General features: G+C 58.9%; 1 protein-coding gene across 14 annotated transcripts in view; it reads right to left on the bottom strand.

Moving 5' to 3' along the window:
* RAP1GAP (RAP1 GTPase activating protein) overlaps positions 1-23,598 on the bottom strand; it is a 70,873-nt gene that overhangs the window by 16,683 nt on the left and 30,592 nt on the right. For 6 of the 14 annotated variants that reach the window (XR_016039026.1, XR_008682253.2, XR_016039025.1 and 3 more), the window contains 8 exons: positions 15,347-15,440; positions 7,987-8,022; positions 7,000-7,047; positions 5,709-5,747; positions 4,979-5,164; positions 880-983; positions 517-595; positions 90-143 (listed from right to left, as the gene is read on the bottom strand). Coding sequence is in view for 7 of the 14 variants with exons in the window: in XM_088843373.1 (XP_088699499.1) it covers positions 90-143; positions 517-595; positions 880-983; positions 4,979-5,164; positions 5,709-5,747; positions 7,000-7,047; positions 7,987-8,004 (528 nt within the window). In the remaining 7 variants the exon portion in view is untranslated. Of the gene's footprint in view, positions 1-89; positions 144-516; positions 596-879; positions 984-4,978; positions 5,165-5,708; positions 5,748-6,999; positions 7,048-7,986; positions 8,023-10,909; positions 11,982-15,346; positions 15,441-23,598 lie in introns of those variants that run through there. The other 8 variants (XR_008682250.2, XR_008682251.2, XR_008682248.2 and 5 more) reach the window with 8 other exon arrangements.

Genomic DNA, 23,598 nt, shown 5'->3' on the forward strand with positions numbered 1-23,598 from the left:
GAGAACTTAGGAAAAGTATCCTGCACAGCACAGGTGCCCAATACATGCTTGATCTCCTAGTTACCCATCCTCCTCAGGTCCAGCCGTACCTTGGGGTAGAGCACAGGATAGAATCGATCCACATTCACGTCTTCACACACCAACTGCAGGAGGAGAAAAGGGAAGGCCTGAGGGTGGGCCCTCTGGGCCTCCCGGGCCAAAGTCTGGTGGCGGGGGACAGCAGGACAGCAGAGAGGCGTGCAGTCAAGGCTGAAGCAGGCCTGGGGGCTCGCTGTCACTCAGAATAAGGAAGGGAGAACTGGGGCCTCTGTCTCCAAAAGGTGCCCTAAAGAGTGCCCCAAACACACAGCCCCGTGCAGGCATCAGGGGAAGGATGCAGGACCCCAGAGACAGGTCACAGCACCCAGGCCAGGATCTGGGGCTAAAGCCAAGGGTCTGCAGGGGCCAGGCCGCAGCCCAGCTCTGGGCCCACCGGGGCGGCCCGCACGGCTCCGCCCGACTGAGCAGACACCTCACCTTTGCCATCTGGACCACGTTGGGGAACTCAGTGAGGCAGGAGATGGGGATGACATCGTGGTATGTCCGGCACTTGGTCCTGGGAGAAGAAAACCCATGCTGAGGGGCGAGGAAGCGGGAAAGGGAGATGGGAGCCCCGCCCCAGCCAGGAAGACCAGGAGGGGCAGGCCTCCAGGAGGCCCAGAGGGGAGGAGGGGCCAGGCCTGGCTCAGGCGCTGGCTCGCCGTGCAGCCTCAGGAGGATTGCCTGCCCTCTCTGGGCCTCCATCAGCAGAGTGGGTAAATGGCACTGGGCTCGCAGACCCCCGCCCGTGGCCCTCCCGCTGTCGCAGACCCCCTCGCAGACCCCCTGCCCAGCGCTCACCTGAGCAGCAGCCGCAAGTGCTCCTGGTCCCCGATGACGTCATACTTGAGCGAGAAGACAAGGTGGCCCAGGGCGGTGTCCAGCGAGTAGTAGTTGAAGTGCTCCTGGTGGGGGGAGGGGGGCCAAGGGAGCGAGCCAGGCTGAGCCTGAGGCTTCCAGAAACTCGGCCAGAAGGCCAGCTCACCCCTGGGTGGGGGTCCCTCCCCAAGCAGCAGGTGTCCGGGCTAAGAGCACATTCTGCCTTCCCAACCCAGGGATCAAACCTGGGTCTCCTGCACTGCAGACAGATCCTTTACCTTCTGAGCCAGCAGAGAAGCTTTCAAAGAGACATGCATTTAAATCTCAGCTTTGCCGCTGGCCAACTGGGCAACCTGAGAAGGTCACCTTAGCTTTCTGGGCCTCCATTTCCTAGTCTATAAAATGGGCGTGAGGCCAACTACCTCGTGGGAAGGCGGCAGGGACTGGAAGAGACATTGCCTGAAGCAGAGAAGGGGTTCCTGAATGTCTATAGTAACCTTGGGTCTCTGAGTCCTCAGCAAAGTCAGGACCGCGTCTGCACATACATGGCATCTCCCAGCCCCTGCCCTTCTCCGAGCTGGGCACACAGTGTCTGTGTGTGTGCGTGCGTGTGTGTGTCTGTGTGTGTGTGCGTGTGTGTGTCTGTGTGCGTGTGTGTGCGTGCGTGTCTGTGTGCGTGTGTCTGTGTGTGCGTGTGTGTCTGTGTGTGTGTGCGTGTGTGTCTGTTTGTGTGCGTGTGTGCGTGCGTGCGTGCGTGTGTGTGTGCGTGTGTGTGTCTGTGTGTGTGCGTGTGTGTCTGTGTGCGTGTGTGTGTCTGTGTGTGCGTGTGTGTTCTGTGTGCGTGTGTGTCTGTGTGCGTGTGTGTCTGTGTGCATGTGTGTGTCTGTGTGTGTGTGTCTGTGTGTGTGTGTGTGTCTGTGTGTGTCTGTGTGTGTGCGTGTGTGTCTGTGTGTGTGTGTCTGTGTGTGTGCGTGTGTGTCTGTGTGCGTGTGTCTGTGTGCGTGTGTGTGTGTGCGTGTGTGTGTCTGTGTGTGTGCGTGTGTGTCTGTGTGTGTGCGCGTGTGTGTGTCTGTGTGTGCGTGTGTGTGTGTGCGTCTGTGTGTGTGCGTATGTGTGTGCGTGTGTGTCTGTGTGTGTGCGTGTGTGTCTGTGTGTGTGTCTGTGTGTGTCTGTGTGTGTGTGCGTGTGTGTGTCTGTGTGTGTGCGTGTGTGTCTGTGTGTGTGTCTGTGTGTGTGTGTGTGTGTCTGTGTGCATGTGTGTCTGTGTGTGTGTGCGTGTGTGTCTGTGTGTCTCTGTGTGTCTGTGTGTGTGTCTGTGTGTGTGTGTGTCTCTGTGTGTGCACACACATGCGCTCAGTTGTGTCCAACTCGTTCCCAGGCAAGAATACTGGCGTGGGTTGCCATTTCCTACCCCATGGGATCTTCCCGACCCAGCATCAAACCTGCGTCTCTTTAGTCTCCTGCACTAGCAGGGCGGGTTCTTTACCACGGCACCATCCGGGAAGCCCACAGTAGGTGCTCAATAAAAATATGTTGACTGACTGACTGTTCAACCCATAGCTCTGTGGCCCCCAAAGCCAGGACCCGTGAGGATCAGGAAATCAGGAAATGAAACGCCATGAACACACTGGGCGGCTGACCTGGCTGGCTCCTACCCTCCCGTCGCCGTACCTGGGAAGCTGCGGGGTTGGGAAGAAATACTCCCCAGGGCCCAGGGGAAACTGCGGCAGGGCTGGCACCCCTGGGGAGCAGGGCAGGGCTGGACTGGCACCTCCAGGTGGGGAGGCCCCAAGGCCAAGAACGGGAGTGCCAGATTTTACCCCACGTGACCCTGGGCTCTCCTGCCAGCTCGGCTCCTCAGCCACGCCCGCACAAGGAGTCATCATCGAGGCAGGAAGTCCTATTTAAGTATAAACAGCTGTGCTCAAAGGGCAGGAGAAAAAAATGTAGGAGCCAGGGGACCGGCCCTACACATCCACAGTTCAGGGGCAGTCTGCGGGGACCTGGGGCAGAGACCTCCCAGTCCTGCTTGGGCACAGAGTAATGGAAACCCCCCAGTGCTTGGCACCATCTGCAGAAAGGGAGGGGCAGGCACCTGGCAAGGAGGGCTGCACCCAAGTCCTCAGGGTGGGGAGATCCCCCAGACCCTCCTCCCCCGGCCAGGGCCCAGGAAGCCCAAGGAGAGTGGGCTCAGGGTCCCAGGGGGTCAGGGCCAAAGTCACCCTAACCTCTGCCAGGTCAGGGCCCACCGCTTCCCCAGTCACCCTGCCTAGAGGGGCGAACAGCCCTGCCCCTCTCCGCAGGCCCCCGGCCCTCCTCTCTACGCTGCTACCCGGACCCTGGTCATTATGTCTCCTCCAGGAAGCCCCAGCCTGTACCCCTGCCAGCCCTCTGGTGCTCACAGCCCCACCTTCATTCCGTCACGCACCGCTGTCGCTCGTCACTCTGTCAGCAAACTCCTCTGAGCGCCAACAGCATGCTTGGTCCACACAGTCCCCCAGGTCCCACTGACTAAGAGCCTCCAGACAGTGGGCTCCTGGGATGCAGGTCACCCTCCACTCACGGGTGGAATCCCCTGCCCGGTTCTGGGTTTGTCCCCAGGCCTGCTGGTTTGGTTCCCGTCAGCCTTTCCCCCAACTTTAGCATCCACACCCACCAGCGTCAGGCCAACGCCCTGGACCCAGACTGAGTACACACAGCTCCTCAACACCTCAGAGTTGTGCGTCCTTCCCACATGTGCACAAACACACACCACACACACAAACACACACATACATGCACGGAAGTGCATGCCAGAAACGTGACCGTGTGTGCATGCGTGCTAAGTCGCTTCAGTCGTGTCTGACTCTTTGCCATGCTATAGACTGTAGCCTGCCAGGCTCCTCTGTCCATGGGATTCTCCAGGCAAGAACACTAGAGTGGGTTGCCATGCCCTCCTCCAGGGGATCTTCCCGACACAGGGATCGAACCTGCGTCTCTTATGTCTCCTGCATCAGCAGGCAGGTTCTTCATCACTAGCACCACCTGAGAAGCCAGACCCTTCCCACAGCAGGTCTTAATGGAAGGTCAGCCAGAGCTAGGTCCAGCTCCGAGCTCAGTAATTGTGTGACCTGAACCGATTCACTTTAACTCTGAGCCTCTTGTTTCCTCTTCTGGAAAAATCAGGATGGTCCTGACGTCACAGAGTTAACTGTGACGGTGTGGTAACAGTTACCATTTTATCGCGTACCTAGTACGGGCCAAGCACGGTTCTCAGTGCTTCACATATACTTTTATCATCCTCATTTTTACAGATGAGGAGACAGGCTCGGGAAGGTCAAACAACCCGTCCGAGGTCATGCCATGAATTAACAGAGGAGTCGAGAAGCGCCCCCAGGTCACGAGACCCCAGAGCCGGCGCAACACTCCGCCACCTCACTTGTTGTAACCGACGGTCCCTGGAATGTGGTCCTGGCGTGCGGCCTCCTCCCCAGCTCCCGCTACCTCGTCCAGCAGCTCCCGCCAAGGAGCTGGGCAATACTAGAACACGCTGTACGCGGCAGGGCCCCGGATCTGGGGCAGGTGGTGGCGGAGGGGCTGCCCCCGACTGGCTCAGCCCACAGCACGACCACCTCCCCACCTCAAGCTGCCTGAGCGCACGGCCTCGGTCTGCTTGGTTTGCTGCTGTATCGCTGGTGCTCAGAACCGGGCCGGGCACCCAGCGGGTGCTCATCACTCGTTCACCCTGACTGAGCACTTGCTTGGCGCCAGAGGCCTTTCTGTATGCCTCACAAATATCATCGCGCTGAATGCATGAGGAGGGAATCGCCACCCTCTCCGTCTGTACAGATGAAGAAACTAAGGCACAGAGAGGGGAAAGCGACTTGCCCGGGGTTCCACGTAGTTAGAGGCAGACTCTGCCAACCGCGACGCCATCACACTGCCTTGGTGCCATCCGTGTTTGCTGACTGAACGAGTGACTCTACGATGCATGCTCCCTGGACTCCCGGGATGGCTGGCCAACCCAGCCTCCACGCCCAGGGCTGGGCAGTGACCCCCTCCCCACCCAGCCCAGCACCCCCAGCTCAGCGGGCCACCCCACCTTGCCGAGAAAGTGCTTCCGGTAGAGGCGGGCAGTGTGGTTGCACTCCAGCTTCACCTTGGTCGTGGGTGACTGCAGCGGCTCTGTCTCTGCGATGCTGGTGATTTCATGATTCGTGCCTTCAATCCAGTAGCCCCCAAACTGGGGCAGCAGGATCAGGGGGAAGGGCCCTTCTCGGCCCAGGACCTGAAGGAGCACTCAGCTGAGGGCCACTCACCTCAGTGGGGGCCCTTGGGACACCCCCCCAACTCGGACCCGGAGCCACTTCTGCCGTGGCTGAGGGGTACCAGGGGACAGTCCGGAGCCTCTGAGGGTCCCAGGCCTCAAACCCAAGCCCCCTCCCACCTATTTGGTTGGCCAGAAAGTTTGTTTGGGTTTTTACAGACGATGGGATGGAAAAAACCCAAAGGAACTTTTTGGCCAAACCAATACTAGCGCCAACCCTTCTCCTCCCCCTGCAGGCCCAGACCCAGACACACGCAGCCTCGGAGGATGGGGGTGTGGGGACAGGTAGAGCTGGGGGCAGGGGGTGGGGCATGACATTGGCCGAGAGGCTGGCGTGTGGGTTCAGACGCCTAAGGGTTCGAGTGGGCTCTGAAGTCTTGGGCCTGTAAAAGGAGTCTCCGGCACCCACAGCAAGGCCTGCAGTCAGGCTCGTGTCCGGACTCCCTGCATGAGCGCCTCCCAGGCTCAGGGTGGAGATGGCCCTGTGGGGTCTCTGGCTGCTTACCTCGTGGACACTCGGGTACGGAATATAGTCCTCCTCCGTCTGCAAAACAGGGCAGGGCAGAGGTCACCCTTTTCCTCCAGCCTCCCCAGGATGCCTGTGGTTCCACCAGCATCACCCACCCCCGCCCCCAGGCTGGAGGAGTGGATGGGGCTCTATCTTCACCTCCCCGTCCCATGGTGGGGGGTTGGGGGGTGACCCCACGAGGCAGGGGCTGGGGCAGGCTGAGCTCACTGAGTGCTGGCAGCCTCTTCTGGGCCTCCCTCTGCCTGGGGAAAAGGAGGCACATTGCCTCCAGAAGACACACCTCTGGACCAGTGGTCCTCACTGCATAGGAATGGCTTGGGAGGCTGGTCACACAGACTGCTGTGCCCTACCCCCGCAGTTTCCCAGGCTGTGGGTCTGGGTGGAGCCCAAGAAGTTACACGCCAGCCTCCCTCCAGGTGACACTGATGCTGCTGGTCTGAGGACCACACTTTGAGCAGCCTGGCTCTGGACAAAGCATGAGCTTTGTAGCCATGAAAGCCCTCATCCCTGCAGTTCTGGGCCCACTCCTGCAAGAAAACTGGTCTTCTTGGAGGGCAGGGGTCCCCAGTCACCCACCACAGAGCTCGATACCTATCAGGAGGGGCCCTGCAGCGCCCCTGCCAAGAAAATTCTGAGTCTAAAGAAACTCCATATGTGTCTTTCAGTCCTGAGTTTCCTGGCAGTCTCCTCCGGAGGCTGGAGGGGCCACTGGGCCACCCCCTCCCCATCACTTGCCCCCCACCCCCCTCAGCCTTCCCAGGCAGGAGATACAAGGCGCGGGAGGAGCACACGCCTCCTGGGTCCTGGGCGTGAGTCTGCCTGCAACTGCTCATCGCAGCTGGCTTCAGGGAAAACCTCTTACAGCAGGCTGCCGTGAGGGACGGGGCTTCAGTTCTGGCAAGGGGGAAGCCTGGAGAGGCAGGGTGAGTTTACAGTGGAGTAGATGGGTGAGGAGGAGTGGAATCAGGGCCCCAGGCCTATAGCAAGCAAGGGGTTCTCCACAACTTGGCCTCCCAGAGCGCAGGGACTAGGTGTGCCCGGCTTCCCCCTCGGCCTTAGCACCTGGCCGGCAGTGAGACCGCTCCAGGAAAGGATGCTGGGTTCTCCTGGGCTGGCTGCTCCACTGGGCCATCACTTCTCCCACCCCTAGAAAGGGGGCCTGCCTCCCCCATCCCCATGCCCTTCCATCCCCAAGCCCTTGGGAGTGCACTGCTAGGGAAGCCGACCGCCCCCAGAAGGGTGGAGTGGGACCAGCGTCCAGACCTACTTTGAGGGGTGGTGGGAAGGAGCATCGCTGTTCATCCATCCTGCTTCCCTGCAAAGAGAAGGCAGCACAGCCCATCACGGCCCTGCCGTGCCCAGCGCAGGGCCACTCCCCACTGCAGGCAGCATCCCCTCCAGGTAGACGGTGAAGTTTGGGGCGGGGTGGGGGTACCCAGGCCTCCGGCCTCAGGAGGGCGGGCCCTGAGGGAAGGCCCTGGGGCTGAGGGAGGCGGGCAGCAGCTGGGGGCGCTGGCCGCTGCTGGGAGTGGGGGCAGGGCTGATGCAGGAGCTGGGGAGGGAGGCCTCCGCATCTACACAGATGCGCGCTGAGAGGGAGAAACAGAGGAAGGAGGGGGAGAGGTGGGAACGGAAAGACGCGAAAACTCAGGGAGGCAGAGAAACAGAAAGATGGCGGGGGACGGGGCCTGAAGGGTGAACCAAAGCTCAGGCAAGCTCCCGAGCTCTGTTCAAGCGCCCTGCCCTCACCTCCCAACACCTACCCCAGCCAAACGGCAGGCAAGGGGCCTGGGAGACCAGAGAGGAGGAGCCGAGGGGTCAGGCAGAGCAGATGGGGGCTGCCCTCCCCCTGCAGCCCAGCCTCTGGTTGCCCGGTGCCCTCCTCCCGCCCCACACGGGGTCCTACAGAGCCTGCAATGCTCTTGGGAGACGGGGGATGGTCTGTGTAGGCGGGGTGGGTTGAGGTGCTGAGCCCGCCGCCTCCACAGGAATGGGAGCTGGGGAGACCCAAGTGGGGCCTAGGCCCCAGGGGTCAGCCAGGCAGCCGAGCGTTATCAGCGCCTGTTCTCTCTTCTGACCCCGACGGGGAGCTCTGGACGCCGCACTGTCACCGTCTCCTCCTGGCACGGTCTGCAAGAGCTCCCGGGCCGGTCCTCAGAGAGACGTCGGGCGGAAGATTCAGCAAGGGCCGCCCAGCCCAGGCCCAGCGCAGCCCCTCAGTGGCCCCCAGAACAGGCTCCAGAGCCCACCTCACCTGCATCTTCTCAATCATCTCAAACAGATCTGAGCTCTGCAACAGAGATGGGGGGCGGGTCAGCGCTGGGGTGGCCCCGCAGACACAAGGCCCCAGGCGTCTCCACCCACCTGAGCCCTCCTAGTCCTCCACCTCTGACCAATCCCTGGGGACCTGTCCGAGCAGCAAGAGGGACCAAAAGGGACACTCTTTAGGCTGGGGTTCTGCGCCACGGACTGGTGAAGTCTGACCAGCTGCCCAGGGTTGTCCACCCAAAGTCCAGGACCCTTCCCAGGCAGCCCATCCCAACTGATATTCTGCCCCAAAGGAGGGCCTCAGACGAGAAGGCCATGACCTTCAGGGAGAGACACACCTCCATCCTGTCACCGCAAGAGTGGCAGTGCCAGGATCGGCCCACGAGCCCCTCAGAGAAGCCCCAGGTCGCAGCTCCAGAGATGAACCGAGCTGGGATCCTGGGGAGGGTCGGAGGTGCCACCCACCTCTGGAAGGAGGACCCCACTCTCCCCACCAAGCAGTGTGGGCTTGGGGGCTGTCGGGGGGCGGCAGGCGGAGAGAGGATACTGAGATGTCCCGCTGGCCTGATACCTGAATGTGCGTGCACACACACCCTCCCCTACCTGCGTGTGCATTCACACACACACCCTCCTCCTCCTCACATGGCCGCTGGGCTCTCCCGAGGCCAGCCTGGGCACACACGGGGTTAATCCAGCCATCTGCCAGCTGTGCTTGGCAGCTTCGGCCTCTCCAGCGCCAACTCCCTACGAGCCTTCCTGGAAGGCGGCATCCTTGCTGGCTGGCGGGGCTGGGGGCTGGGCCTGGGAAGGCCCCGGAGTCTCTAGGAGGGCGCCCCACCCTCAGCACCTTCAAGGCCTCAATTCAGTCGGCTCCTGCTGTCCAGCGGGGGCACCTCTGCAGCTCAGACACATATGCCATGGGGTTGTGCACCAGGAAGCACATACGCCCTCTCTCTCTCTCTCTCTCTGGATCAAACACACACAGGCCTGCACACCAATATTTAAACACAGTCTCACTGTACCAAAGAAAGCAAACACACAGAATCCCAGACACACAAACCCACCAGGTCTGTGTACAACACTTCTTAGACTCAGAGCTACACACGAACATACACATACCAGTGTCCTATGCTACACAAGAGCACAGTCACTCACACACACACAGGTCCATGTCCCCCAGGAGCCACACACTCAGACGCAAGCCCACCCCTCGTGTTTTGCTCTGTTTGCTTTTAGTCGCTTAGTCCTGTCCAACTCTTTTCAGACCGCAAGGACTACAGCCTGCCAGGCTCCTCTATCCATGGGATTTCTCAGGCAAGAATACCGGAGCAGGTTGGGTTGCCACTTCCTTCTCCAGGGGATCTTCCCAACCCAGGAATCGAACGCGAGTGCCTCCTGCAGTGGCAGGTGGGTTCTTTACCACTGAGCCCCCTGGGAAGCCCCACCCATATGAAAATCTGTGCAACTGCACCAGTAATTGCACATAAAACTACACAGTTGCACCAGTAACTGCACACAAACACAGACACCACACGACCGTTCTCAAGACTGTGTGTTGAGAGACACAATAACACGCGCTTGCAGACACAGGCAGGTATGTTCATGGAAGCGGAGCCACGGAGCCCCACCCCCACCCACAAGGTCACCCTCCCCATCAGAGTCACACACACCATGTAACAGGCACGCCAGACTTGATCCCATAGCATTCGCAGAAAAAGAAAAAAAGCATGCAATAACTAGTGAAGTGAAGTGAAAGTCACTCAGTCGTGTCCGACTCTTTGTGACCCCATGGACTATACAGTCCATGGAATTCTCCAGGCCAGAATACTGGAGTGGGTAGCCTTTCCCTTCTCCAGGGGATCTTCCCAATCCAGGGATTGAACCCAGGTTTCCCGCATTACAGGCAGATTCTCTGCCAGCTGAGCCACCACGGAAGCCCCTAAGGGAGTGCTTAATTGCCAAGGATGAGGGGCTTGGCTCTGAACTCCCCCCACCCACACACAGACAGAGCTCTGTGAAAGATCACGAGACACGGACATCCCATGTGCACCCCACTGTGAGGCCTGCCCACAGAGGCAAAACCCACCCTGGAAAATGCACGACAGGTGTCCCTAGAAGATGGGTGACCTGCGGCCCTTATGGCCACAGCCGACACTTGGGAGCTTGGAAGAAACAATTCCACAGCAGCGATGGCGGAGACCACAGACACAGTCCAGGCAGGCAAACACACCTGTCAACCAACACCTTGTACAACAAGCAGCATCTGTTGTACCTTGTACAACAACAGCAGCTGTGTGCCCGAATGAGTCACACAACCTTGATCCAGCACAGGTCCAGCGCCGGCCATCCCGGGGCAACCGTGTCCTCCAGGACACCCCACTTGGGGTGACCTCACACAGCCAAGAGCAGGCGCCGGGAGTTTCAGCCACCTAACATTGACACATCAGAGCACACACAGCAACAAGTGACACCGCAGATACAGCCTCACTCGTGCACCAGACGCCCTGACACAGGGCAGGCTGGGAGCCAAGTTGCCCAGGGGCTCCAAGCAGAGCTACAGGGTGACATGCAGACCCCTCGTTAAGGCGGGGAGGGGATGGATGAAGTGGTCCCAAGGCTAGCGCGCGCGCACACACACACACACGGAGTGACCCTCTAACCCAGAGCCACAGCACCACCACGGGCACTCTGCTGCTTAGGCAGCTGCAGAAAAAGCCCAGGGCCTGGGACCCCAGGGTAGGGGTGTGCCCTGTGGCCGCGGTGGCCGGGTGTCAGCCCAGAAGCGAACACACCCTCCATGGCGGAGCCTCGCACACCCGCCCTGCCCGGGACAGAGCCCGCCGGGCTCCGAAGAAGTTGGGCCGACCCGTCTCTGGGGGACGCCCCTCGGCCTTCGCCCCGGCCCTCACCTGCCAGCCGGCCCCTGCAGGCAACGATCCTCTCCGGGGACGGCCGGGGGGCGCCAGGGGCCGCGGCTGCGCCATCCCGAGACCGGCCCGGCCCCGGCCCCCCGACCCCGGCGTCGCTCCCACTGGCCCGGCCGGCTCCGGCCCGCGAGAGCCGCGCCTGGGTCCCCGCAACGCCGAGCTCCGCGCTCGCGGCGCCCGGCTCCGGCTGCGCGCTGCCTGTGCTGGGCTCGCCCGGCGGCCGGGCCCTGAGGGGGCGGGGCGCCAGGTACGGGCGGCGCGGGGATGGGGCGGGGCTTCGTGCATCCGGGGCGGGGACACGGGAGGCCCCGCCCCGCAGGGCCCGGGACACTGCGCCTGCGCGCTCTTGCCCGCGCCCGAGCGGACTCCGGAGCACTCGGTCTGTCCGGTGCGTCCCTACCTGGCCTCTTACAACGTCCGTCTTCTAACCCCTCTTAACCCAGGCCATCCTAAAGGAAATCAGTCCTGAGTGTTCATTGGAAGGACTGATGCTGAAGCTGAAACTCCAATACTTTGGCCACCTGATACAAAGAACTGATTCACTAGAAAAGACCCTGATACTGGGAAAGATTGAAGGCGGGAGAAGGGGCTGACAGAGGATGAGTTGATTGGATGGCATCATCGACTCTATGGACACGAGTTTGAGTAAACTCTGCGACTTGGTGATGGACAGGGAGGCCTGGCGTGCTGCAGTCCATGGAGTTGCAAAGAGTCAGACACGACTGAGCAACTGGACTGAACTGAACTGAACTGAACCTCCTCTGGGTACTGTGCCTCAGGACCTCAGAGATGGGCTTCTTGGGCTGGGCTTTGAAGTCAGGAAGGAAGCTGCAGGGATGGGAGGCTTAGCTTGGAGACAGAGGTGTTTTCCTGAGCATCTGCTTAATATTGGACCCTTTGCAAGTCTGATCCTCTCCCCACAACTCAAGAGGTAGGAGTGTCATCCCCATTTTACAGAAGAGAAAACTGATTCCAAGAGATAACATATGCTCAAGATCACAGAGCTAGGAAAAAGCAGAACTAGGAATCCACCTCCATCCCCACCAATGCCTGACAGAGGCAAACCGGTACCCTGGCTGCCCCAGGCCCCAGGCCCATACCTGTCCCTTACTGCCCCTGACCCTGGGAGAGGGCAGGAACAGGGGTTGTCAAGGCCCCATGCATGGAGAGGCCTTCAGGATATGTGGGTTCTAGCTCTGACCTTGCTACAACTTGCTGGGTTGCCTTGAGTGAGTCCCTGCCACCTCTGTAGGCCTCAGCTTCCCCATCTACAAAATACAAGGCCTCTGCAGGCCCTTCCAGCTGACCCTGCATTGTGTCTGCCACTGTGAGTGGGGGCAGGGCCGCAGCACCCCCTCCCCAGACAGATGCTGGGAAAGCAGTAATTGCTTCCTGAGTTGTGGCCAAGTGAACACCAGCTGCTTTGGACCCTACAGGGCAGGGCTGCCCACAGCTCAGTACCCCACCTCTCTTCAGCTTCCTGAAGGAGTTGTTGGCAGCTACCCACCACTCTCCATCTCAGGGCCAAGGGCTCCTGGAAGGAAGGCACTGCACCTTCCTTTCCCCTAGACCTGGCCATGGGTCAGGCTGGAGCCCAGGAAGCCGGTGGGAACCCTGGAGATGTGTGTTCCAGACACGGCGTAGCTTTGTTTTTAATAATTAACAGCAGCAAATATTGATTTACGCAGGCACTTTCAGGCCTGAGCGCTTCCGGGCACCCATCAAAATGCAGCCCGAGAAACATTCATTCCCACACGCAGAGGAGGCAAGAGCTGCTTGCATCAGTGGAGACGTGTGTGTGCCAGGAGTGGAGAGTGCACACATTTGTGCCTGCAACTGTGTGTGTGTGTGACTCTGAGAGCAGATGTGACTGTGTGCTCGTGGGCATCCTGAGTGTTTCTGTACACATGTGTCTGTATATACCTGCGTGTGTACACGTGCAAGTCTGAATACATCTGCAGACATGTGAATTGTGCCCATGTATGTAGGTGTGGGTAGGCTGTATATGTAAACAGGTGCAGATTTCTAAATCCTCGAGTAGAAAAACCCCTACAAGGGAACAGGTTAGGAGTGCCTTGGGTAGCTCTGTGTCTATACCAACGCGTCTTCCCAGTGAGAGAGAGACATGTTCCTTTTGGGTGTTCTCTCCTGCCCTGGGAACATAATGTGGCCAATCATCGCTCAGCTTCCTGATTGCAACTTTCCAAGATTACTTTCACAGTCGTCACCCTTTTGCAAGCGGGCCTGGTGGGTAGAGAAGAAACTGCCCCCTCTATTTTACAGACGAGAACCTGAGGCCCAGGGAGGGCGGGGCTTTGCCCATTGGCGCACGGAGGCCACCTGCTCCTCAGACTGGCTCCGCCATCAACATTATTAACGTGAGCAGAGCTGGGACAGGGGGACGGAGAACGTGTTACAGACCTGGGACCCCCCTCACCGCTCCCTGGTTTGCTGGGGACCCAGATGCATCACTCTGTCTCTCTGGGCCTCGGTCTCCTTTCCTGTCAAAGGAGAACAATCCATCGACTGTATCTTGATCCTGGGGTGGGTGTGGGCTGTGGGACGGGGTGGTCTGGAGCCCACAGCCGTCTGAGCCTGTGTTGGCACAAATGGAGGCTTCCAGCCGAACTGGGCAAGAGGCCAGGAACCCTGGGGGAGGCAGCCCAGAGCTAACCTGAGCAGGCAGGACGCAGGGAGATGGGCTCTCCTAACCCTCATGTTTCTGATGGAAACACTGAGGCGCCGGGAGGGGAAGTGAACCCAGGCCTCCTGCCAGATGCTTAGGGGGACAAGCACTGGGAACCTCACTCTGAACCCAGCTGCCCTGGAGTCGCTCCCTTCCAAGTCCCAGGATCCACATGGCCCAGGCTTGGGCTGTGGCCCAGGCACAGACAACAGCAGAGGATCTCAAGGACCCCCTGATATAGTCCTTAGGACCCACACTTGGACCCCCTTGGAGGTGGTGATCCCCCGAAAGTACACTATTCCTTGGCCATATACCCCTCTTGCCCTAGGAGGGGTACATGGCCCTTGTTCCAGGTCAGAGTTCTGGGTGAGAAGCTTGGCATATCCTGTGTCTGCTATTTATTGGCTGTGTGACCTTGGGAAAACCACTTTACCTCTCTGGGCATCTGCATCCTTATCTCGAGAATGCCTACCACCCATGGTTTGATGAAAGGACTGAGAAGCATGATACCTGTGGACACACTTTAGGATCTACTAAAGTGTACTACACAAGTGAGTGCTTATTACCCTCGGCATTAGAAATCCCACCAGATCAGGCACTCTGGTCAGATTACATGAGTTCCAGTCCTGGACCCGTCACATCCTACCTGTGTGTCTTTGAGCAAGTAACTTAACCTCTCTGAGCTTCGATTTTCTCATCTGCAAAATGGGACTAAGAAGAGTACTAATACAAGTCCACAGGAATTACAATTTGAGGATGAAATGAGATCCTGCATGCAAAACATTAAGCACCCACCTGCTGCTGCTGCTGCTGCTGCTGCTGCTGCTAAGTCGCTTCAGTCGTGTCCGACTCTGTGCGACCACATAGACGGCAGCCCACCAGGCTCCCCCGTCCCTGGGATTCTCCAGGCAAGAACACTGGAGTGTGTTGCCATTTCCTTCTCCAATGCATGAAAGTGAAAACTGAAAGTGAAGTCGCTCAGTCGTGTCAGACCCTTAGCGACCCCATGGACTGCAGCCTACCAGGCTCCTCCGTCCATGGGATTTTCCAGGCAAGAGTACTGGAGTGGGTTGCCATTGCCTTCTCTGAAGAACCCACCTAGCTCATAGTAAATCTCAATAAATGCTTGTGGTTATTACTGGTATTGGACACCCTGCAGAAGTTGTTTTATCTATCTCCTAACCGGACCATGGCTCCTTGAGAGCAGGGTCTGTGTCAGATTGATTTCTGGCACCTCAGCACCCAGCAGAAAGTTGACACAGGGCATGAGCCGGGCAAACATTTGATTTCGATGATAACAAGAATAGCCTCATTTACAGGGCTTCTACTCTGTGCCAGATATTATGCAGTGTTTTATCATCACTGTTTCACACTTTACCCCACTTCACAGGGCTACTCTGAGAAGCAGCCCTGTGAAGTGGGATATTCTCATTACGCCCGATTTACAGATGAGGAAATGGATAGTGATGTTGATAATGAAGATAAGGAAGAAGAACTGTTTGGCCAGTTTATTCCCAGCTGTTTTGCCCCCCAACCTTGCTACAGGCCCTGGTTCAACCTCTGAGACTGTCAGGTCCACCAGGGGTGAGGAGTGGCATCCCCTTGGGGGGCTAAACCCCAAGCGCCATCTACCTGAACATTTTACCTCTGCACAGCAGTCACTCTTAGATATCTCCTGGCCCTGGTTGGGGGCGGTCCTCCATACTGGGGGCCATGGGGAGGCGAGCACTTACCTTAGGGTGGAATGAAGCAGTCTGAGAGGGAACTGAGTCCACTCTTGGCAGGTCTAGTGCCTGAGGGAAGCGTTGGTTCTGCCCATCACTCCTCCTGGAAGAGAAAAAGAGTCTGAGGTCAGGGAGGGCCCCAAGTTGAGAGATCTGTGAACTTTGGGAGGAAGAGTCATTCTCAGAATTGGGGGATGTTAGAGGGACAGATTTCAAAAAGGAGGGGAACCTGGATTCCCCAGGAGGCAGGAGGCGAGCAGGGCTTCCAACCTTTCCCAGAGACCAGAGATGTGGACAAACTGTCCCCGTAAACTCTCCATTAGGGCCCCCTAACCCATACGCCAGCCAAGAGGATGTCCACACCCATTCTAAAGATGGGCAGACTGAGGCAGGGGTTGGGGGTTGCTGTATAGGGCTGAGCCCTGACCTCTGGACTAAGCAAGGTACACCCGTCCCTGAGCCTTTAGGGAGACAGTAGCCTTCAGGCTGAAAGGCCACCTGGGCCATTGGTATTATTAATGACAATAACAACAACAGATACTCACTGGGCCAACAACATGCCAGGCCCCCTGCCAAGCCCCTCTTTCAGGCCCGAGGGCACAAGAAGTCATCACACTGGTATTCCCAGTTTACAGGTGAGGCCCCAGAGGTATGCAGAGGTCGAACAGCTGGTCAGTGGCCGAACCAGCATCTGTGTGATGCTTGACTGACTCCAAGCCCAGACTCTCTGCCCACACCCACACGCTCCCGAGGAAAGGAGGCAGGTCTGGTGAGGGTGAAGTCAGCTCCTGGTACCCTAGGAAGACTGCCGAGGAGGCCGCTTCTGGGGTCAAGGGGAGGAAGTGCCCAGTGGTTCCCGGGACCCAGGTGGCCCAGGGCCGGGCAAGCAGGCCTGGCTTCCACCCACCGCCGAGGGCCACCCTGACGTGGCTGCAGCCCCACCCCAGTCCCTCAACCAAGGCCGGTTCCTGAGAGGGTGAGTCATTCAGCCCACGGCCCGCTTGAGTCAGGGCTGAGACCGCCACACCCCAAGAGGGGAAGGGACTGTGGAAACCTGGCCCAGGAAGGAGACCCTGAGAAAGCTCTGAGTCCCCTCCTGGCTCACCTGGGCCCAGCTACTCAGGCAGAAAGGCTCAGAGGGGCTGTCCATAGCCCTGGTGGGCTGGCATCTTACCAGGGGACCCTGCACTGGGCAGTCTTGATGGAGAGGACAAGGCATGGTGGCAGTGACGTCCGAGGCCCGTGACATCATTGTAGGGGAGATATTCCCAGGCACTCACCTGCTGCGTGACCTTAAACCAATGACGCACTCCTCTCAGCCTTGGTTTCCAGAAAAAAAAGATTGCATCCTGGAGCCTGGGCAGCTAGAAGGTGTTCCCTCAATGAATTCTTTCTTTGATTCATCATTCGCGGTAAGCTCTGCCTTCCCACATCAGGGCCTCATTAAGTATTTGTTAAACGGATGAGTGGGTGAATGAGTGAATGTTGGCAGTAGGAAGGCATTAAAGGTTTGTGAGAAAGAATGGCCTCCGCACGGGTTTCTGTAGCTCACAAGGCCCGGTGGCGTGGGGAGAGACTGGGAAGCGAGGGTGGGTTGGGAGAGGCCCACAGAGATGGTCCAGACACAGTCCACTGAGGCTGCCACGGGTACCCTGCAGACGGACCGAGTGCCTGGGACTGTGCCAGGCACGTGACACCCTCACTACTCTGCAGGTAGGTCGGCACATAGGATCTTTGATCGTCCTCACAGCATGCAGGATCTTTAGTGTGTCATGCCAACTCTTAGTTGCGGCGTGTGAGATCTAGCTCCCTGACCAGGAATGGAACCCCCCTCTGCATTAGGAGCATGAAGCCTTAGCCACTAAACCACCAGGGGTTTGTAAACCAAAAGGGGTTTGTTAAAAAAAAAAAACAACCTTTTTTACAGATGGAAAAACTAAAGCTCAGAGAGATGAAGCCATACTGCCGAGCAAGCGTATGACAGAGCCAGAATTTAAAACCCATGCCCTAGACTGATCAGGGTCAGTGCCAGCAGGATGGACAGCAGAACCTGGAAGTTCGAGAGTTGAAGCCAGGGGATGCCGGCTCCCCTTGACCGTGAGGACCGCTGTGCTGGGAGCTCTGGCTGCCAAGGGGAGGTGTGTGCCCATGACCAAGCTATTCCGATGCTCTGCTTCTGTCGATGCTTCCCACGCCCCAAGGCTCTGGCTGTGGCCACTGCAGGTCAGCCTGGTAGCAGCGCCCTAACACGCTCCTCTTCTAGCGCCGGCCTCAGTTTCCCCATGTCCCGCTGCCTCTCCCACTCAAGACTGCTCACGCTGGCCCAGTCCTCGGTAGGGCTCTCAAGGCAGGCGGGCTCTGGCTTCTGCCGGAGCCCCTCAGCTCTCTGCTTCCTGGGGGGCCTGAGTCTCCCCCTCACAAGCAACTCCTCCACCTACAAGGTCACTGCCGGGACCCGAAGACGCCAGGCCCGGGAGGGCCTCTGGGATGAGGATGGAGCAGGAGGTCTGAGGCTCTCGGCCCTGCTTGCCCCCACCCATCCCAGCCCAGCAGGGATTCAAAGACCTCAAAAACAAAAGCCACAGCCTCCCTGTGCCTTCCGTGATTTTTCTTAATCCTCATGGCTCCCCGAAGAGACAGGTGCTCAAAAACCACGTGCTTTATGATTTTTAACATTTATTTAAAATAACTATTTAAAATATTAAATATTTAACATAACTCCAGGTCTCAGCTGCAGCACTCAGGACCTTTAGTTTCGGCCCGTGGGATCTAGTCCCCTGGCCCAGAAATCGAACCCCGGCCCCCTGCACTGGGATTGTGGAGTCGTAACCACTGGATCACCAGGAAAGTCCCCCAAATCACCTGCTTCTTCACACCACAAGGAAACTGAGGTTCAGAAAGGGACACTAATTCGCCCAAGGTCACACAGTTAATGAGGCAGAACAGGCATCTGAACCCAGGCTTGTCGCTCCGGAGCCAAGGATCTGGACTTTGGATCATGGGCGGCCAGTCCTGTGGACCCAGCAGGTCGGGTCAGTGAGGGAACAGTAACAGCAGCAAGGGCAGCCACTGCTGAAACAGGACCAACCATGTGCAGACCCTGCTGGAACGGCTTCACTCGCATCCCCTCATTAATCCTCATCTCTCAGAGGCGGCAACTAAGACACGGAGGTTGAGCAGCAGGTCCACGGTCAGGCTGAGGGTAAATGAAATACAGAGGATCCGAAGCCCTGAACATTGGATCAGATGCTGCCCTCATGCTCCACTGTACTATCAACCCACTCCAGCGCTCTTGCCTGGAGAATTCCAGGGACAGAGGAGCCCGGTGGGGTGCAGTCCACAGGGTTGCAAAGAGTCAGACACGACTGAGCGGCTAGCACACTCGCTCACAGTAAACAGCCGGTGCTCAGTAAGTACCTCTGGAGAAATGAACGCGCCCAGCCGCTCGCCTCCCCTCTGCCGGCCCGATGCCTCGTCCACCCTTGCCTCGTACGCACTCCTTCCCCACCGTCCCAGCCCACCCCGCCTTCTCCTCTGCGTCCCTCCTATTTGGTCATTCCCCTCCCTCTCACGAACCTGAATCTCTCTGTCCCTCCCCGTTCCCTCCCATCTCACCCTCGTCTCCTCCTGGTCTCCATCATTTTGTTCACGCGCAGCCCCCAGTCTCTGCCCCTCCCTACTTCTCTGGGAACCTTCCTGACCCTATGGCCTGGCTCAGTTTATTTTTTATTTATTCTTTAATTTCCAGCCAGGGACTGAACTTGTGCCCCGCTGCAGTGGGAGCACAGTGTCTTAACCACTGAATCACCAGGGAAGTCCCCCTGGCTCAGCTTAAAAATGCTTTACCTTCTTCCCACACACACAGCAGCTGGGAGGTGCCTGGGGCTGACGGGGGACACGGGGAACATTTCTCCTTTCCCCCAGCCAGGAAGGCAGTCTTATCTGCCCAACGTTCTACAGTTTGCACAGGCACTGTCTCAATCACCACGGCAGCTTTGTGAGGTTGGATTATTATCAGCCTTCTTCCAGATGAGAAAACTGAGGCTCGGAGAGGTTAAGGGACAAGCCCAAGGTCACACCAGGGAAAGGGCAGTGCCAAGGTTTCCCTCTAGTTCAGAGCTCTCCCACTGTACCCACCACTGCTGCTCTCAAGGCAGACTGACCCCAGTGTCACCCAGCCCCCAGCGGCCTCCCCATAGCAGACCCTGGTTCCGGCCACCACCAAGCATCTTCCCGAGGTCCCGCTCCAATCCTGCCCTGTCTAGCCTGGACACCTGCCTGCAAGTAGAGGACATTCCCGGACACAGTAGTAGGAGGCAGCCAGAAAGGAGGTGACTTGCCCAAGGTCACATGGAGAGCCGGAGCCAGCCTGGAGTCCAGGCCAGGTACATTCCGGGGTCACCTTCAGGCCCTACAGGTGTGTGGCCTGCAGCCAGCTGGCTCCAGCTCCCCTCCCCCTTGGAGTGCCTGTCTCCCCTGCAAAAGGGTGCGGCGGGCTCCCAGGCGGGATGGGCCAGGCCGGAAGCCTGCTGACAGCTCCCGGGTTTCTTGGCAACTGTCACTGCACTGCCTCCCCCTCCCTTATCTCCACGTCGAGGTAACAATAATAATTGCGGTGTCGTGAGTGCAATTCTCTGTACTTTTCAAAAGCCCTCTTTATCTGCTCACGCCTGGGAGTCTCAGCGGAACTGGAGTGGGAGATAAGGCAGTCACTAGGATCCTCCACTCCCAGAAGGGTAAACTGAGGCTCAGAGAGGTTAAACAACCGTCTGGAAGTCACCTAGCAAGGTGGGAGCAGCTGGGAGCTAGAACCAGGCCGCCCCCAGTCCAGAGCCCCAGATGCTGCACTGGGTGGGTGGGGTGCGTTTTAGGGGGGAATCCACACAGTGCAAAAACTCAGGTGAGACCCAGAGAGACTGGGGAGACGGGGAAGGCAGAGGACGGGGGACTAGATGCTGCCCTGGTCGCTTCCTATTTGTTAACAGGGAGGGGGGTGGGGGGGTGGGCAGAGGGTCCTGTCTTTTTCTTTGACCTATAAAATGAGAGAGGATGTAGCCACCTCCTAAGCCACGTATTAGAGTAAGCCCAGCAGAAGCGGTGGTATTATTATTATTATTAGACACTGTCCCAGACAGCCCCGCCCTTCAGGGCATCAGAGAGGGGGCTGGGGCATCCCCTGAAGAGGACTTGGCCCTTCGGCCGTCCAGCAAGAACTGCCCCAAATGGAGCCCCCCGCACCCCCCATGGGGGGCCTGGCCCCTGCGGACTTGCCTAACCTCATCCCCACACGCCCCCACTCCCTGCCTTCACCTGGCTGGGCTGCAGGCAGCTTTTAAAGACAAGCCGTGCTGCTTCCCACCGCCGAGCCTCTGCACAGGCTTCGCCCTTTGCCGGGAGCTCCTTTCTCCGTCTTTTCCGCCTGATAGACCCTCCGTGCTTTAACACTCAGTTGGTGATGCAGGTGAGCCCATCTGTAGGTTCAGGGCAAGAGTAGAGACACAGATGCAGAGGCCGGACACAGGGGACACACGTGTCCCACATGGGTGGGCAGGCTGGGAGAGGGGCGTTCACACGCACATACACCATGTGTGAAATGGACAGCTAGTGCACAGCTGCAGCGGGAAACAGGGAGCTCAGCGGCTGCGATAACCCGGGGCTGGGGGTGTGGCTTGTGCAGGGTGGGAGGAGGTTCAAGAGGGATACACATACCTGATTGAGGCTGCTGTACAGCAGAAACCAACAACATTGCAAAGCAATTATACTCCACTACAAAATAAAAATAATAAATGGGAAAAAACAGGTCAAGGGAAAATTTGATGGTCAGAACAGGTAACACATCACCACCCAGATAGGAGGCCTGTGACAGGGAGCCAAGCAGGGGCTGGACAGCACGCACAGAAGCTGGGAAACTGGACTTGGGGCGGCTTGGCAGGGGCGGAAGAGGGGCTCAGCCAGCCAAGAGCATACGGCCAAGATGGATTTGTTGGGGGAGCTAAGGGCTGGGGCCTAAGGAGCCCAGGACAGCCCATCGCTGGTGACCAGAGGTCAGGGTTCCCTGGGTCGCCCTGGTGTCCATGAGACCGGCTGGTTCTACCAACCTGGTGACACACGTGGGAGGCGAGGGGGGAGGGAAAGGTACAGACCTCAAAGTGAGAAGAGGTGCAGAGGGCTCCTCCTGTAGACCCTCAGACCTCTGAGACACGGCCCTCAGGAGGGGGCCTGCCCCTCGACAGGAGGCCTGTCCCCCAGTCACAGAATCAGGTCTGAGGGACTCTAATCTCCTGAAACCAGAGATTAGAGGCCACCTTGGAATTGCTCCCGCCCCCGGGGGCCACAGAGGCCCATTGTCTGCAGAGCTCAACCATTGGGCACTGCTTGCCCCTGCCCCTGCCAAAGGTGCCAGGGAAGGTGGCCAGGGGCAGCTGTCGGCCAGTTTCTGAGAGGCTGGCCCACTCCTCCAGAAGCCCCTGGGGGGGCAGAGGGAGGACACAGATGTGGCTGCTCCTGGATCACCTTTCCCCAGGCACCTCTGACCTCAGCCAGGACTCAGGACAACGCGTCGAGGGCAGGGGGAATGGCGCGAGGTGGGGAGCCAAGCGCTTTGATGCCTGGTAATCCTGACAACAACCCCGGATGGAGGCTGGTATTGTCACACCGTGTCAGAGACAAGGAAGTATAGGCTCGGGAGGTTGACAGATGGGCTGGGGTCTCACAGCCACCCGGGGGCGGGAGGAGAGGACCTGAGGCTCCAGGCAGGGCCCTGGGAGAGCAGGAAGGTGGCACGGGGGCCCCCACCCCGGCTCCGAGCTGGTTGAGCGCCAAGACACCCGGATCCCGGAGCTGCGCCAGGCGGTGTCCTCCCGAGCAAACAACAGGTTGGCAGCCCCAAGAGGAGGTCACGGGACGGGCCCCACACGGGGGCACAGCACCCGGGAGCCGGGCCTCCCAGCCGCCAGCTGCCTGCCAGCGCCTTCCCGGCCCAGGTGGCTCGAGGCCCTCAGTGGACCAAAGCCTGACCCTCGGCGGCCCAAAGCCTGACCCTCGGCGGCCCAAAGCCTGACCCTCGGCCTGCCCAGGACTGGCTCCTCCCTCGAGCCACGGGGCCTCCTCCTGCTCCAGAATAACATCTGCGCGACCTGCCCAGCGCTTTACAGTTTACAGACTTCCTTTGCTCCCAACCCTCTTGACAGCCTCGCAAGGAACCGGAGGCAGGGAACACTACCTCAATTCTACACCCAAGCGGGGCAGAGGCGGTGACTTGCCCGAGGTGTCACCCCGAAGCCCCAACCCAGCTGCTCGCCTCCTTGCCCAAGTGGGCACGGGACAGCTGAGCGGTGGGTCCCCCTTAGCTCCCAGGGAAGGGCGCGCAGAGCCCTTCCCAGTGCCCACGCCCACCCCTCTCCGTGCCCTTGCCCAGCCTCTGCTGCCCAGGAGGTTGCCCACATCTCCAGGCATCCCTTCGCCTGCTCGTTCCGTCACCCCCCAACCCCCTCGTGTGTTCTGCATTCCGGTGCTTAGTCACTTCCTTGGGACTCCCGTCCTGACGCCTGCTCCGGGCCAGACAATGGTGCCGGGCGTGGGTATCAGAGCGAGGGTGGGCCGGGCCTCCCCCACCTCAAAGCAAAGCCCGGCGACACTGCCCAGAGCTCTTCTCTGCTCTGTGGCCTCCCTGCTCAGATGATGCACCCTGCAGAGGGGAGGCCCCATTAAATCCAACCCTCTCCCTCCTCGCCAATGGGTTTTGCCACCTCATGGGCTCCAGGCTGCTGGTGGGTGGAGGTTGAGTATACAGTAGGTGTCAATACATTATAAATAAGCTCCTGGCAGAGAGAGAGCATAACCTCAGAGGTGTGGGCTCTAGAGTCAGATTGCCTGGATTTGTATCCTAGTTCTGCCACATAATAGCTTGTGGGGGGAACGGGCTTCCCTGGTGGTCCAGGAGCCAGGACTCCATGCTCCCAAGGCAGGGTGGCCCAGGTTCCTGGTCGGGGAACTGGATCCCACATGCCGCAACTAAGACCCGGTGCAGCCAAATAAGTAAATAAAACAGCAACAGCTATGGGGCTTGGGCAAGTTATCGAGCCTCTCTGAGCCTCAGTTTCCTCGTCTATAGTATGGGGATAACAGTGGTGTCTGCCTCCAAGCATTGACATGAGGGTTACGTGAGTTCATCCACGTGGAGTACGTAACCATTCACCACAAGCGCCTTCTGGCCTTCCCTTCTCTCTTCCTTCTTTCCCTTCCTCTGGAGGCTGCGCAGG

Source organism: Moschus berezovskii, chromosome 2, assembly GCF_049115385.1.
Source record: "Moschus berezovskii isolate FMDL1 chromosome 2, NW_MosBer_1.0, whole genome shotgun sequence".
NCBI classification, from domain to species: domain Eukaryota; kingdom Metazoa; phylum Chordata; class Mammalia; order Artiodactyla; family Moschidae; genus Moschus; species Moschus berezovskii.